This window comes from Geotrypetes seraphini, chromosome 4 (genome assembly GCF_902459505.1).
Source record: "Geotrypetes seraphini chromosome 4, aGeoSer1.1, whole genome shotgun sequence".
Classification (NCBI taxonomy): domain Eukaryota; kingdom Metazoa; phylum Chordata; class Amphibia; order Gymnophiona; family Dermophiidae; genus Geotrypetes; species Geotrypetes seraphini.
The window spans coordinates 71,453,785-71,470,529 of record NC_047087.1 but is presented as its reverse complement, the minus strand read 5'-3'; the positions used below and the strand labels follow the sequence as shown (position 1 = coordinate 71,470,529).

General features: G+C 43.0%; 1 protein-coding gene across 1 annotated transcript in view; it reads right to left on the bottom strand.

Moving 5' to 3' along the window:
* The window catches only part of TMPRSS15 (transmembrane serine protease 15), a 306,859-nt gene that overhangs the window by 27,891 nt on the left and 262,223 nt on the right, over positions 1-16,745 (bottom strand). Inside the window, exon 23 of the mRNA XM_033942905.1 lies at positions 887-982. Coding sequence (XP_033798796.1) covers positions 887-982 — 96 coding nt within the window. The remainder of the gene's footprint in view (positions 1-886; positions 983-16,745) is intronic.

Sequence of the window (16,745 nt, the reverse complement as noted above, 5' to 3'; positions counted from 1 at the left end):
GAAGTAAATACATGGGGGCAGGGCATGGTGGGGTAGGGTGGGGCATTGTGGGTGGGGCGGGGCAGGGGGCCCAGTGTACTTGTGTGCTTAGGGGCCCTCGACAAATTAATCCTGCCCTGGTGATGATGTGTCTGTTCTGTTGAATGGACATAATAACATAAGAATAACCTTACTGGGTCAGATCAAAAGTCTATCTAGCCTAGTAGCCCGGACTCATGGTGGCCAATCCAGGTCACTAATACCCAAGGAGTAGCATGCTACCAGTTGCGTACCTAGCATATGTGACACCCGGGGCCCATCATTTTTTGACACCCTCTCCCCATCTATATGAAAAATATGATTTTTAGTAACAATCCACATATCGCACAACAAGAGTGTACCTAGGAAAAGGCAGCATCTTAAACACTGCAGTGAGCACTAGAACACCAACACATACATTGTAAAATTAAACAAGCCAGATCCTGCACAGTCAATTGATCCTGTACAGTCGATGCTATCAGGAAGCCATGTCCCTTTCATACACACAGACAGATACACCCTCACCCAATATGGAATAATCACAAACTAAAAATAGAAATATGTAGACAAAAGTTAAACTGAACCGCCAAGAAACCAGACTCTGCATACAATGCAACACCACAACACATTATAGGTTTCCTGTGCTAAAAACCGCTATTGCGGTTTAGTAAAAGGGGGCCATAGTGCAAAATATAGACAGCATATATAAAACCGCTCTTACCACCTCCTCTGGCAATGCGTTCCAGTGCTTAACTATTCTCCAAGTGAAAAAAAAATATTTCCTCCTATTGGTTTTAAAAGTATTTCCTTGTAACTTCGTTGACTGTTTTGTGATTCGAGAATGGGCTCTTCAGCCTGTGCAACTTACCTTGGGCTTGCCGTTAGACTGCCATTTTCAGCTCTGCTAAGCTTTACAAATTGACCTATCCCGTCAAAGGCTAGAGGTATTGTTCTGTTTGAATTCCTGAAAAGATAAAAGTAATTTCCAAGTTAGTTACTGTCTCCCAATTTTACCTATTATAAGAAAAACAACTGCAGGGCTTTGTCCTCCTGTTCTGCTACATTAGGCTGTTGTGAGTAATGTCAAAACACCAGCAAAGCATTTTTAGTAATTCTATGCAAATGATATAATTTAGAAAGTGAGTCAAGTCAAAAATGCAAGAACTTCAGCAATGTAAGCACTAATTAGCATGGCAGTTTAATAATTGCTATCATTTTCTGTTGAAAAACTAGTACTGCAACCATCAATAATACACAGCTCACCCATGGGGGGGGGGGGACATGAACAAAATAATTTTCTTCTCTGGCCTGTGAAATTCTTCTGGAAGTTGTGAAGAAGACATGAGTACTGTTAGAGAATCCTGTCCCTTTAGGGCTGCAATCTGACAGATTTTGAACAATAAATCATTTAGAGATAGCTACTGTTACACTCTTTTTTTTTTTCTTCTTTTTCTTTCATTCAATTCTTTCTTCCTTTTAACACTAAGGCAGGGCATAGGAAATAAGGAGCTATTGTTTTCATTGTTTATTTATTCACATCACTCACATTGCTTTACCTTATAAAGAAATCAAAATTCAAAGCTTCAATAACTTTCCTGAAAATAGCCAAATACTGTCTTCTAGATAGAGTCATGAATCTACATGGCATAGGATCCATACAGTGTGGCCCCCTCCATTCTGGGTTCAGATGAAAAAAGATGTATCTATAGAAAATGCACAGTCAAAAGGAGTAGACATTAAGGCCCTGATTCTATAAAGGGCGCCTATGTCATGCCTAAAAGTTAGGCATGCTTTAGGCCAGGGGTCCCCAAAGTCCCTCCTTGAGGGCCGAATCCATTTGGGTTTTCAGGATTTCCCCAATGAATATACATGAGATCTATGTGCATGCACTGCTTTCAATGCATATTCATTGGGGAAATCCTGAAAACCTGACTGGATTCAGCCCTCAAGGAGGGACTTTGGGGACCCCTGATTTAGGCACCCAATCTAAGTGGTTAGGGATCTTCTAAGCCAGTGGTTCCCAAACCTGTCCTGGGGGACCCCCAGCCAGTCAGGTTTTCAAGATATCCCTAATGAATATGCATGAGAGAGATTTGCATACCTGTCACTTCCATTATATGCAAATCTCTCTCATGCATAGTCATTAGGGATATCTTGAAAACCTGACTGGCTGGGGGTCCCCCAGGACAGGTTTAGGATCCACTGTTCTAAGATAACACAGCAGTCAGAGCCACCTGCTTGCAAACTGCTATAGTTCAATGTGTAAAAGCTCTGTGTTCCTCTTCCAGAAGTCATGGGTTCAACTACCCCAGCACATATTTTAATTGTAGCATTCTACCTCATTATGAGATCACAGTAATGAGGTCACCATTGTGCAGCTGCAAACCTCCTTTTGCAATGAAGTAGAAGCCATATTAAGGTCTATATCTGTTTTTAACCTTTTGTAAATGAAGATATGTATGCAATCTATATATTTTTGCCATGTGCTTTATTTGCTGAATCCACCTGTTTCAAGAATGACCTCATTGGAGCAATCTTTCGTGAGAAAAAAAGGGTAGCTTTTTAGCAAGAAACATAAAGCTGCTTATTTCATGTGCTGTGCTTCAGTTAATGGATCTTTTCCTCTAATTAGCAAATACCACTACTGTTTGCCCAGAAAAATAGAAGGTCTTGCATACAATATCTTTGTATTGATGTGCTCTGTTTATGTGGTGGTTTATTAAATGTATTTAGAGCTTAATAAAGCAAAAATAAAAACCCAGAGAGTTATTTAGCAGATCGCATTAAGCACGTCCAAACTGTGCCTAAGTCCCATCCTTAGAACTCTATCTGAAGCCTAAACTATGCTCAAAGGTAAGAACATAAGAATTTGCTGCTGCTGGGTCAGACCAGTGGTTTATTGTGCCCAGAAGTCCGCTCTCACAGTGGCCCCCAGGTCAAAGACCAGTGCCCTGAGACCAGCCCTACCTGCATAAACTCCAGTTCAACAGGAACTTGTCTGGAGGGGTTTTCCCCATAACAGCCTCCGGAAGAGCGTTCCATTTTTCCACCACTCTCTGGGTGAAGAACTTCCTTATGTTTGTACAGAATCTATCCCCTTTTAACTTTAGAGAGTGCCCTCTCGTTCTCCCTAACTTGGAGAGGGTGAACAACCTGTCTTTATTTACTAAGTCTATTCACTTCAGTAACTCGAATGTTTCTATCATGTCCCCTCTCAGTCTCCTCTTTTCAAGGGAGAAGAGGCCCAGTTTCTCTAATCTCTCACTGTATGGAAACTCCTCCAGCCCTTTACCATTTACGGCAACTCCTCCAGCCCCTTTACCCCTTTACTTCCTTACAATGTCTATAAGACCCGGTTTTACAACTGCTATGTAGCTTGCTAGCTCACTCTGTAACACACTGGTTAAATCTACTGCCTTCTACCCTAATGTTGCAGGTTTGAATCCCAGTCACTCTGTCTGATGAAAGAGAAATAAATAAAAGTATTAAACAGATCCAATTCCCAGTATTACAATTATAATGAAAAACAGCATTAAATCGTCATTCTAATAACATAATAATAAAATATTATAACAGTAAGGACATTTTTTGGACATCTAAACCTGATTCTCTAAAGGATGCCTACAAAGTTAGGCGTCTAAACAGTGCTGAAAGCCGCTGAGCACGATTCTACTTTGGTGCTTAACTTTAGACACATTTTACAGAGGGAAATACGAAGTGAATATGCTGGGGCTGATATTCAAAGCTTAACTATTCAGAAGTGGCTCCTGGCTGGCAGTGGCGTACCAAGGGAGGGGGGCGGTCCACCCTAGGTGCACGCCCCAAGGGGGTGCACAGCTGGCCACCCACTGGAGAATAGGCTGCTGCTGGGGAAAGACTGCCACTGCCACCATCGGGAATAGGCCAGTGCCAAGTTCTCCCTCCCTGCTTCTCTTCCCCGCGGGCTGACCAACTCTCGCCGCCTGACGTCAATTCTGATGTCGGAGAGGACGTTCTGGGCCAGCTAATCGCTGCCTGGCTGGTCCAGAACGTCCTCTCTGACGTTAGAATTGATGTCGGGCGGCGAGAGTTGGTCGGCCCCGCGGGGAAGAGAAGCAGGGCGAACTCAGCGCCGGCCTGTTCCCGATGGCCAGTGGCAGCCTTTCCCTAGCAGCGTTGGCAGCAGCATGTTTCCCAATGGCGGTGGCATGGGGGAGGGCAGGGAGAAAGAAAGAAAGGGGGGGAGACAGGGAGCCAGAAAGAAAAGAAAGGGGGGACAGGGAGCCAGAAAGAAAGAAAGGGGGCAGGGTGAAACAAAGAAAGAAAGAAAAAAATGGGGCATGGGGAGAGATTGAGAAAGACAGACATAGAGGAAAAAAAGGGGGCATGAAAAGAGAAAGAAAGAAGGAGCCAGGGTGAAAGAAAGAAAGAAATGGGGCATGGAGAGAGAGCGAGAGAGAGAGAGAGAGAGAGAAAGACAAACAGAGAAAGAAAGGGGGCATGAGGAGAGAGAAAGAAAGAAGGGGGCAGGGTGAAAGAAATAAAGAAATGGGCCAAGGAGAGAGAGAGAAAGACAGACAGGGAAAGAAATGGGGCATGGAGAGAGAAAGAAGGGGGCAGGGTGAAAGAAAGAAAGAAATGGGGCACGGAGAGAGAGAGAAAGAAAGACAGACATACAGAAAGAAAGGGGGCATGGAGAGAGAAAGAAAGAAGGGGGCAGGATGAAACAAAGAAAAAGTTGGGGGAGGGAATGAGATCTGGAAGAGAGGAAGCATACATGAGGCTGAAAGAAGGGAAGAAATACTGGATGCACAGTCAGAAGAATAAAGTGCAACCAGAGACTGACGAAATTTATTTTCAATTTAGTGATCAAAATGTGTCCATTTTGAGAATTTATACATGCTGTCTATATTTTGCACTATGGCCTCCTTTTACTAAACCGCAATAGCGATTTTTAGTGCAGGAAACCTATGAGCGTCGAGAGCAGCGTGGAGCATTCAGCGCAGCTCCCTGTGCTAAAAAACGCTATTGCGGTTTAGTAAAAAGGAAGGGGGTATATTTGTCTATTTTTGTATAGTTGTTACTGAGGTGACATTGCATAAAGTCATCTGCCTTGACCTCTTTGAAAACCTGCGGAATATAAATGATAATTAACATTTTCTCTTCGTACAGTGTGCTTTGTGTTTTTAAAATTATATTATTGGTAGATCATTTTGACTTGGCCACGAAGGTAAGGGGGAGGGAGGGAGGGAGGGAGGGGAGCTGCTGAAAGACATCTAGTAATCCTTGCAGGCTTGGCTGTGCAGGGAATTATTTTTGTAAAATCATGTTTTGTTATGTGACGCATTATTTAGACTTTAATTTCTATGAATGAATAGAATGAAAATGATATAAAATTACTTGCTTGTTTTTATGTGCGTGCACTGAAGGAAAGTGGAGAGAGAGTGGGCTGAGGACGCTGAAGGGAAATAGGGAAGAGAGAGTGGGGAGAAGATGCTATTTATAAATTGACAATTGTACAGAATATTGTTTCTTTTTATACTTTAATATAATAAGTTCAATGTAAAACAATTCAAGGCTTGTGTGGATGGAATCAGGTGGTTTGCAGGAATGGGGACCGAGCTTATGGGGATTAGTCCAATAAAATGGTATTTTCTTATTTCTCATTATTTGTTTTATTTTTATTTGTTAATTTGTAAAGTGGTGATTGTTATGTATCAGTTTTTTCAAATTTACATCTACTGTCTTTATATTTTGCACAGTATTTGAGGACATGTATTACTGTTTTTGTGGTGTTGTGGTGTTGCATTGTATGCAGAGTCTGGTTTCTTGGTAGTTCAGTTTAACTTTTGTCTACATATTTCTATTTTTGTCTACATATTTCTATTTTTAGTGATTATTCCATATTGGGTGAGGGTGTATCTGTGTTTATGAAAGGGACATGGCTTTCTGATAGCATCAACTGTACAGGATCAATTGACTGTGCAGGATCTGGCTTGTTTAGTTTTACAATGTATGTGTTGGTGTTCTAGTGCTCACTGCAGTGTTTAAAATGCTGCCTTTTCCTAGGTACACTCTTGTTGTGCGATATGTGGATTGTTACTAAAAATCATATTTTTCATATAGATGGGGGGTGTCAAAAAATAATGGGCCCCGGGTGTCACATATGCTAGGTATGCCACTGCTGGCTGGTTAAACCACTTGTTTGGGACTAAACAGTCATAACCAGTAGCTCTTAACTGGAGAGCACTGCTGTAAAGGTCCGGTTAGCGTTTAACTGAAAGCCTGCTATTTGGGGGGCATTCCGGGTGAAAGGTCAGCACTTGGTTTGTTAAGTACTTATATTCAGTACTTAACTGACCAAAGTAAGTGCCTGAATAAGACCGCATAAAAGTCAGCCCTATCTCTGTAGCCAGTTAAGTGCTGAATTTCACAGTTAACTAGCTATATTTTCACTAGTTCCAAAAAACGCTTGTGCTGGTCACCAAAACTTTAATGCAGCTGGCTGAAATTGAGCTCTTTGGCCTTGATTCTATAAAATATGCCTGAAATTAGACACTTATGTGTAGATTGGCGCTTAGCTAATTTAGGGGCTTAAGTAAATTTTTTAATTGGCTAAGTCAGTGCCATTACATCATTGATAAATATGTTAAAAAGCAGGCCTCTGCTGTAGAATTGCCTCCATAGTGCATAGTCAGCATAATTACAGTACAATGACCATGAACACTATTTCCTTTCCTGAAATCACCAATATCTAGAATTCAGTAGAGAAAGTGCTCTGAACATGCTATTCCAGTGACATGAGCTTGCAGGGAAGACAACAAAAATACCATTTCTCCACACTACACTCATTATTAAAGCTGGGAGTGGCCTTAGAGATCTGGCCATTGGGAGTCTTAGGCCACTCCCAGTTCATCTCAGAAAGCACTGGGAAAGATGCCTAAGACTACGGTTAGCCCAGGTGCTGAAAACCCCTCCTATGGGAGGGGCCTTAGGCACCTGGCCCAATCAGGGCCTTAGGCCCCTCCCCGGGTCTGCCGGCAAGAGGGAATGAGCATCCCTCTGGCCATCCTTCCAATAAAAGGTATGAAGGGTCAGGGTGGTTTTCGGAGGGGTGTTAATGTGGGGTGCTGGCAGGAAGGATTGGGCATACCTCCTGCCAGGGATGTTTGGGGGAGCTGCCAGCAGGAGGGATTGGGCATCCCTCCTAACGAGGATGTTAGCGGGGGGTGAGGGTGCCGGAAGGAGGGAATGGGCATCTCTTCTGCCAGCTGATTTGAGGTTGGGTACGGGGGTTCTCTACTGTGACCGCTCTCAGCTGATTGCGGAGGGGAATTAACCCTTCCAAAATCAGCTGAGCAACAGGGACTCCCTAAAGCGGTGATTCTGTTACTGGCGCCCAAGAATCACAGCTTTGTGGAATCCCTGCTGCTCTGCCGAAGGGGGAGGAGGTGATTCTCCTGTCGCGTTTGACTGCTGTGGTCTAGGCAAAGATAGGTGGTTAAAATGTAGGCCAGTGTTACCTGGGCCTACATTTCAGCTACCTATCTTGGTATGATTCACGGCTGGGTAGGCGCTTATGATCACCTAATACCACTTTGGGCATTGGCCAGGCCTACTTTGGCATTAGGTGATCTAAAGCAGCTACCTAGCTGCGATTACAGGAGCCATTTTAGCCGCCTTTTATTTAGGTGTCGGTAGGAGCTTTAACCCTGTCATTTCTGATCACTGGCAGGGCGCCTACTGATGCCTAAATTTAGGCGCTGGTTATAAAATCAGGGCCTTAGTGATGGTTTTTGAGAAACATAGGGCCTAGGATCCACTTTTTTGAAACTTAGAATTTGAATATTAGTATTTGCCACTATTAACAAATATCTCTCCTATTGAAAAATTTAGAATTTCTGATCTAGATGAATCAAACTACCCAAGAACAAAGATCAAATATGAAAGCTAGATCTAGGGCTATCTGGGAGCACAGGGCATTAAGTAATAGCGTATCACAGAGCTAGTCTGTATCCTGTTGAAAGATGTGATCCACAAGATATCCAGTATGACATATGGAGGGAGAAAGGAACATTAAAATGAAGACTTGTGGCTTTAAGAGGGTCCTTTTATCAAGCTGCGGTAGGGGTTTAACGTTAAACTGCACATTAAACTGCCTGCCACGCTAGCCGCTAACGTCTGCCTTGAGCAGGCGTTAGTTTTTTAGCCAGCCGCGGGGATTAGCGCGTGATGAAATGTCCGATACGCTAACCCCGCTAGCGCGGCTTGATAAAAGGACCCCTAAGTTTATTGGAAATTTAATTTGAGTTTTCAGGACTTTTTTAACTGATTTTTTAGTACTGGGGTGGTTGTAAGGGGATGGGATTTGATATGCTGCTTTTATGTGGTTACAATCAAAGTGGACAAAACAGATGGTAGGGTTAAATGGCCATTTTTCTCAATAGAGGAGGGTAAACAGTGGAGTGCCGCAGAGATATGTACTGGTACAAGCAGTATTTAACATATTTATAAATAATCTGGAAATTGAAACAAGTGAGGTGATTAAATTTGCAGAAGACACTAAACTGTTTAAAGTTAAAACGCATATGGACTGTGACAAATTGCAGGCAGACCTTAGGAAATGGGAAGATTGGGCATCCAAATATCAGATAAAATTTATTGTGGACAAATGCAAGTGATGTACATTGAGAAGAATAACCCAAATCATAGTTAATGAATGCTAAGGTCCACCTTAGAGAGTCAGTGCCCAAGAAAAAAGATCTAGGTGTCATAGTAGACAATACGTTGAAACCTTCTGCCCAATGTGCCAAAAAAGCAAACAAGATACTAGGCATTATTAGGAAAGGAATAGCAAATAAGACTAAGGGCTAGATTCACAAAGCAAACCGATCGTGTACCAAATGATTTGTGACCCCTTTGTGACCCCATTTTACTCCGGCCCGATTTACTTACCTCTCTGCCAATCCGATTCTGATCTGTGCATGCAAATGAGGGGAACGGCATACAAAGTAGACAGGGACGTGATTCACAAAACAAATTATGCAAACCGACTGGGCTGGCTGATCAACCCAAGAAGTGACTACTGGGGACCAGTCGCAAATGTCCTTTCCCACTCTCCAGCTCCATTGCCGCCCTGCTCTCTGCTGCCCCAATCTCGCTGCCTTACTCTGCAGAAGCCCTAGTGGGGGAGAGCAGTGGCTGTTGGCCTCATTGTTTATCTCCTCTCACTGCCCTGCTCTCTGCCCTTCTCCTGCCTTTCAGCCCCGACTTTGTCGCCCCAAACTCCCTCTGCTCTTTGCTGCCCAGACTGATCTCTACTGTCCCGACCCTCCTGCTCTCTGCCGCCTTCCCTGCAATGCAAGCCCGCTGACACAACTGATATTGTCCCCTGAAGAAGACGACACAGTCACCAAAACTGGGTTCCAAGTTGGGACTTTGTTTGGTTTTTACACATTTTAGTGGCTTATTTTCAAATAAAAGACTTGTATCCAAATGGTGGTTGTGACATCTCCACTGCCTCTTTTTGCTGTTGCTCTTATGTTTTCACACACTTTTTTTTTGGTACCTGGGGCAATGCAGAGTTAGGTGACTTGTACAGGGTCATAAGGAGCCGTAGTGGGAATTGAACCCACTTCCCCATGTTTTCAAGCTGCTGCACTAACCACTAGGCTACTCCTCTAATCCACTCCATGGGGGTTATAGGGACACTATCATATAAGACTTCAGACTGGGGATGTGAATTTGCTTCAGATGACATGGGAAATGGCAACTGCATTTTGCATGTCCATTTGTGTCTTTTTTTAACTGAAATGATAGGAAAATCCTATAAACTTTTTTTTCCTGCGTTCCTTCTGAAAGAGTGCACCCTATTGTGTATACAATTGGAAAATAGTGCAACCTCTGTGAATAGGGTGAAATCTTTCAGAAGAATGTGAACATGTTGGGCGTAATTTTCTATAGATTATCTATAGGCATTGGGATGATTTGCACAAAGGCTCTGATTGTATAAATTGGCACGTAACTCCTAGGTGCCATTGAGCGTGTTTGTCAATCAATTGCTAGGAACCATTTGGAATCATACCTAGTGGAGCCTAAGTGGTCTTAAGGCATTGAAAACTTAGGCTTAGGTCTTGTTGGCCTAAATGAGAGTGCCTAGGTCACACCACACAAAAACCTGCCCCGGACCCACCCCAAATCTGCCCTAACCACGTTTACTTGCTGGTAGATGCCTAGGTGTAGAAACCTACCTTGAAGTGGTAGGCACATATCGAGTTAGGCGCTTGTCGGCTATTTTTTTTTTTAATGCTGCTTTCAATTATCAACGCTGATTAAGAAAATCAACTTATGTGCCTAGATCAGCTAGGCACACCAATCTACAGTAGGTGACTCACTTTAGGTATCATTTATAGAACCAGGACCTATATGCAAATTCTGTATCAGAAACTGCATACTCAATTGCCAATAGACAATACTGGTGAAGGTCTACAGTTGCGTGTCTACATGTAGCTAGAGAATGACACAGTGACAAAATTCATCACCGTTCCCGTCCCCACGGATAACCGCGGGAAACCATCTTCATGTCATTCTTTAAGGAGAGAGGAAAGAATCAGAGTATGAATGGCTACAACCACTGACCCGCAAGCTTTGCTTTGAAGAATGCTGGTGTAGAAGGACTGAGGTTGAAACAGACACTACAGAATGACAGTCTCTGGTATCCAGAGCAGATATTGTGATGTCATAATGCCTCATTCCACCAGTGCCTAAGAGCCAATCACATCAGTGTTGTCACAATGGCTTCATTATCCTTGGCTCACATAAGAATCAGAGTATGAATGGCCACAACCACTGACCCGCAAGCTTTGCTTTGAAGAATGCTGGTGTAGAAGGACTGAGGTTTAAATAGATACTAGAAAATGACATGGGATTATTTCCCGCGGTTATCCGTGGGGATGGGAACGGTGATGAATTTTGTCACCGTGTAATTCTCTACATGTAGCTCAATGACTGGTGTAAATGCTTGTGCAATACTATAAGCAGTTATGCTCATAACTGCTAGTATTCTAGAAGATATATACATAAATTATAAACATACCCCGATCTGCCTATGCCCCTCCCAGATGCATGCTCCCCTTGTAGTTTTGTGCTATAGATTTGTGCTTGCTTACAGAATATTGATTAATGGTAATTACATGAGTAACTACTGATTTGTGCCTAGTGTCAATTATTTATTTTATTTCAGTATTTATATACCACTTATAACCTAAGTGGTTTACATTCAGGTACTCAAGCATTTGTCCCTATCTGTCCTGGCGGGCTCACACTCTATCTAATGTACCAATAATAGTCAATTACTGGTTGTTAATGCCATTAATAGTTCATTAAACAATTGAGTTGTGTGACAACTGCCCTTTCTCTATAATTTGTGTATACAACTTTGAGCATTTAAGTGTAACATTAAGCACACAAGTTTCTAGAATTGTGAATAGTGTGACTACCTTTAGCAGCATGTGCTCTTCCCACCAATCTTCGTCTAGAAAATTATTTAGATAAATTTAAATCCAAACTTAAAACGTTTCTTTTTAAAGACACCTTTAATATGTAAATTCCATTTCCTATGAAAATTGATTATCCTTTGCAGAATTCTAAAGACAACCAAAACGCTTCCTTTGAAGAAACCTCCCCAACCTAACTGCATTTCTCTTTTATTTTTATTTTCATCTCGATATATTTATTAATCTCTCCCTCCCATCCTTTCCTAATGTATCATGTATGTCTATGCGTAAATGTTCCACATTTTTAAAATTTAGATAAGTTTTTTTCTTTTCTTTTTTAATATATTTATTACATTTTATTGAAAACCGTTTAGATACCTGCATGATAAACGGTATATCAAAAATAAAGAAACAACGAAACAAACATATTGTTCCCCCCAATTTTTTTTTAAAGGAAAAAATTAACAAAAATTTCCATAAATGACATAAGAAACTAAACAAAACAAAACTTTTGGGGTTGCGTGCCCCTGATCTAGACTTATCCGGTTGAGCCTGATATCTGGAAGCACCTGCAGCTAAACTTACCGTAGTCATTTCTTTTTGAATGGGATATATGGATTCACTCACCTTTTCCTAGAAAAAACTGTTGAATATGATTCTAGACTTATTGGGGTAAGCCTATTCAAAGCAATCCTCTGCAACAGCAGTTGTGCAACTAGGATTCAGTAATTTCTCCTTGTCTAGGGAACATGGAGGAAGCTCATTGCTTCCCAGAAGACAGTCAATTAAGATTCTAGACTTATTGGGATATGCTTAATATCAGCAATCCCCTGGATAGCACTTATGTGACCACGTCAATAATTTCTCCTTGAATGGGGAATGTGGAGGAGTCTTGGTACTTCCCAGAAAACACTGCTGATTATTATTTTAGATTTTTTTGGGTAAACTTAATATCAGCAGTCCCCTGGAGCAAAATTTGTATGACCAGAAGTCAATAATTTCCCCTTGACTGGGGAATATGGAGGAAGCTCAGCACTTCCTAGAAGGATGAATGCCTGGGGCTAAATCCATACACTAAAGTTCCATATAGAGCAGTTCCCTATGGGTCAGATAATGAACATTTTCATCTAGGACATAACTAACAGTAATTGTTAACGAGATTATTAACATTTAATGAATAACGATACTGTTGATTTTCAGATTATGGTTTATTCTGTTTAAAGTCTCCCACTAGAATTGTGGTAATTAAATATTAATGGACTGGTGTGTGGCATGCAGAAGTGGGCTAATTACAGGCCGTGGAGATCAGGAATAATGTTAAGTTATTCCATTAATTACAAAGAGACTGCTGATTCTGAAACTACTGGCTGACATTTGCTGCTGTTTCTTAGCCTGTGATGTAGAGAGAGAGAGATGAAAGAGAGAGAAGTTTAATAGCCCGAGGCCTCCTTTTCTTGTAATATTGGTTTTAAAATTGTATTTCACTGGCTCATTGCTTTAAATATGAAGGAAGAATAAATCTTATAGTGAGTTACCAACTACAAAGAAAAAAAAAAATAGTGGACAAAGCACAGAGATATCAGTAAAGCTCCTTAAGTCATACATGATTTTTCATATTTATATATTAGGAAAGAAAAATTACTGAGCTAATAATACAATTAATACATTAAGACATGATAGAGACCTACAAGATCATGAGGGGCATAGAGAGAGTGGAGAGAGACAGATTCTTCAAACTTTCAAAACATAAAAGAACAAGAGGGCATTCGGAAAAATTGGAAGGGGATAGATTCAGAACAAATGCTAGGAAGTTTTTCTTTACTCAGCGGGTGGTGGAGACTTGGAATGCGCTTCCAGAGGATGTAATAGGGCAGAGTACGGTACTGGGGTTTAATAAAGGATTGGACAATTTCCTGTTGGAAAAGGGGATAGAGAGGTATAGATAGAGGATTATTATGCAGGTCCTTCTTCAGATACATTAGCGACAGGAAAAAGAACGCAAACGGGATAGTACGCCTTAGAACACCAGACGGGAATTATGTAGAAACAGACTCCGATAAAGCCAAACTACTGAATGATTATTTCTGTTCAGTCTTTACCTGCGAAGCACCAGGGCACGGGCCTCGGCTAGCAGCAAAGCAAAGCATGGAAGACCCATTTCAGAAGTTTGAGTTCACACCAGCTGATGTTTACAAAGAACTGTCAAGACTCAAGGTGAACAAAGCCATGGGACCGGACAATCTGCACCCAAGAGTGCTCAGAGAGCTATGCGATGTTTTGGCGGAACCATTAGCAATACTCTTCAATCTCTCCCTAAGTACGGGGAGAGTCCCCCTGGACTGGAAAACTGCCAACGTGGTTCCTCTGCACAAAAAGGGTTGCAGAGCGGAGGCCGCAAATTACAGACCAGTAAGTCTCACATCAATAGTGTGTAAACTCATGGAAACTCTACTTAAAGAGAAATTAGACACGATATTGGATGAGGGGAATCTGAGGGATCCCTGTCAACATGGATTCACTAGGGGCAGGTCATGCCAGTCCAATCTCATCAGCTTCTTTGATTGGGTGACAGGAAAGCTGGACTCGGGAGAGTCTCTGGACATAGTATACTTGGATTTCAGTAAAGCTTTTGACAGTGTCCCACACCGTAGACTATTAAACAAGATGAAATCGATGGGGTTAGGTGAGAAACTAACGGCGTGGGTCAACGATTGGCTGAGTGGAAGACTTCAGAAAGTGGTGGTCAATGGCACCCTCTCTGAGACATCGGAGGTGACTAGCGGTGTGCCGCAGGGCTCAGTCCTAGGACCATCCCTTTTTAACATATTCATAAGGGACTTGACCCGAGGGCTTCAGGGTAAAGTAGCGCTGTTCGCCGACGACGCCAAACTGTGTAATATAGTGGGTGGAAGCAATCCCACGGATGGTATGACGCAGGATCTGATCAAGTTGGAAAAATGGTCCACGACATGGCAGCTGGGCTTCAACGCTAAGAAGTGTAAGGTCATGCATCTCGGCAGCAGAAATCCATGCAGAACATACACCTTGAATGGAGAAACACTAGCTAGGACTTCAGAGGAACGGGACTTGGGAGTGATCATCAGTGCAGACATGAAGGCTGCCAAACAAGTGGAGAAGGCCTCATCCAAGGCGAGGCAAATGATGGGATGTATCAATAGAAGCTTCGTCAGCCGCAAACCTGAAGTCATAATGCCACTGTATAGAACCATGGTGAGACCTCATCTAGAGTACTGTGTGCAATTCTGGAGGCCACATTACCGTAAAGATGTGCTTCGAGCTGAGTCGGTCCAGCGAATGGCCACTAGGAAGGTCTCTGGACTCAAGGGTCTCTCATACGAGGAAAGACTGGGCAAATTGCAGCTGTACTCTCTAGAGGAGCGCAGGGAAAGGGGTGACATGATTGAGACTTTTAAGTACGTCACAGGTCGTGTCGAGGTAGAAAACGATATATTCCTTCCCAAGGGACCCTCGGTCACAAGGGGGCACCCGCTCAAACTCAGGGGAGGGAAATTTAGAGGTGACATCAGGAAGTATTTCTTCACAGAAAGAGTGGTAGATCACTGGAACAAACTTCCGACGCAGGTAATCAAGGCCACAAGCGTGCTCGACTTTAAGAATAAATGGGACATCCAGTGGGATCCCTACGTGGGTCGAGCAGCACTCAGACTTAATGGGGTGGGTCAATAGAGTGGGCAGACTTGATGGGCTGTAGCCCTTTTCTGCCGTCACCTTTCTATGTTTCTATGTCCTGGACCTGTTGGGCCGCCGCGTGAGCGGACTGCTGGGCACGATGGACCTCAGGTCTGACCCGGCAGAGGCATTGCTTATGTACATAAAAAAATAATGGCATAACACAATCAAGCCTGCATACTTTCCATCCCAGTTGTGACATTCTTCATCTGATTGATATCACTTCCAGTGCGCTTTAACAGAAGTGAAGTCAGGCAGAAGACAACATAATAGGAATGTAGGCTTAGAGTCATATTGAGAGCTGCCTCTACCATTGCTACCACTGCTCCCATACCTAAGAGCTGCCCTTGCCACTGCTGCCTCTACCCTGGAGAGCCACCATTGCCCTCCCTTGAGAGCTACCTTGCCGCCACTGCTCACCCCCGGAGAGCCACCCTTGCTTTCACTGCCCTCCGAGAAGAGCAGCCTTGCCACCACCCACTATGTGCCTCCACCTGCATCTGCCATTGCCCACCACCTTATGCCACTGCCGAGGTCCACGATGTCCCCTTCCCTCCCGTCAACCTTTCATAGCCTGCCAGCAGTGTTAGCGATTAAAGTCAAGCACTGCTGACAGGCTAGTTGGTTTCAGTCTCTCGCAGTCTCTTCATCCTTGCTACACCTGAACAGGAAGTTATATCAGCTCCAATATTAAAGTTGCTGCAGTTAAAAAAGCTCATAGTTGGATCTTGGGATCAAGCTGGTGGTCCGCTGTGAGGCGAGCTACCGCCTGTACCAGCCTCTGCCTTTCGGTGCCTCCTCTATGCTCTTGACTGAGTGTCTCGGGGTCCAAAGCATTTACTTTGAATAAATTAGTTCAAAGCCTTCCAGTTGCCTGAATACTTCAGCTAGGAATAATGGAATAGGAATCCGGTTCTAATTTGTTGGTTTTCAGAACTGGGGCCATGATTAAGAGGGATGGCCAGAGGCATTTGTATTGTGCCACTAGATGAAATTCTTGGACTGGCATAAGACAAATCAAAGTAAAAGCATTTGCCAAGAATGTTTTCATTAATCAAGAATGAAAGTTGGAGGATCGAAGATGATCAGATATTGCTGTAGTTCTGACCATAAACTATGCCAACTAGCGATCCAGTGACCTTATTCCCATGACCCGCCAAGCAGCTTCTGGGAAACCAAAGTCTTTGGGTTCCGGGGGGAATATGGTTGCAAAGCAGACCGAACTAGCCTGCTGGCAGTGCTCTGCTTTAATTGCTAAAATATTAGTGGAATACATTTAGGTGCCTCTAGTTACCCCAATCATGGGATTCTGTAAGGTGCATGCATAAGTGACAGCCCTGCCCATGTGAACATCCTTGTGCATTAATGTACTATGCTACTTCTGAGCATCCTTACATCACAGAGCTCATGTATGTTGATGTGTACATGTGTGCATTTACCTGTGACAGTGACAGTATTCTGTTTTCTTTCACCTCTCTCCCTCCAACCTTTCATAGCCTGCCAGCAGTGTTAGTGATTAAAGTAGAGCACTGCTGACAGGCT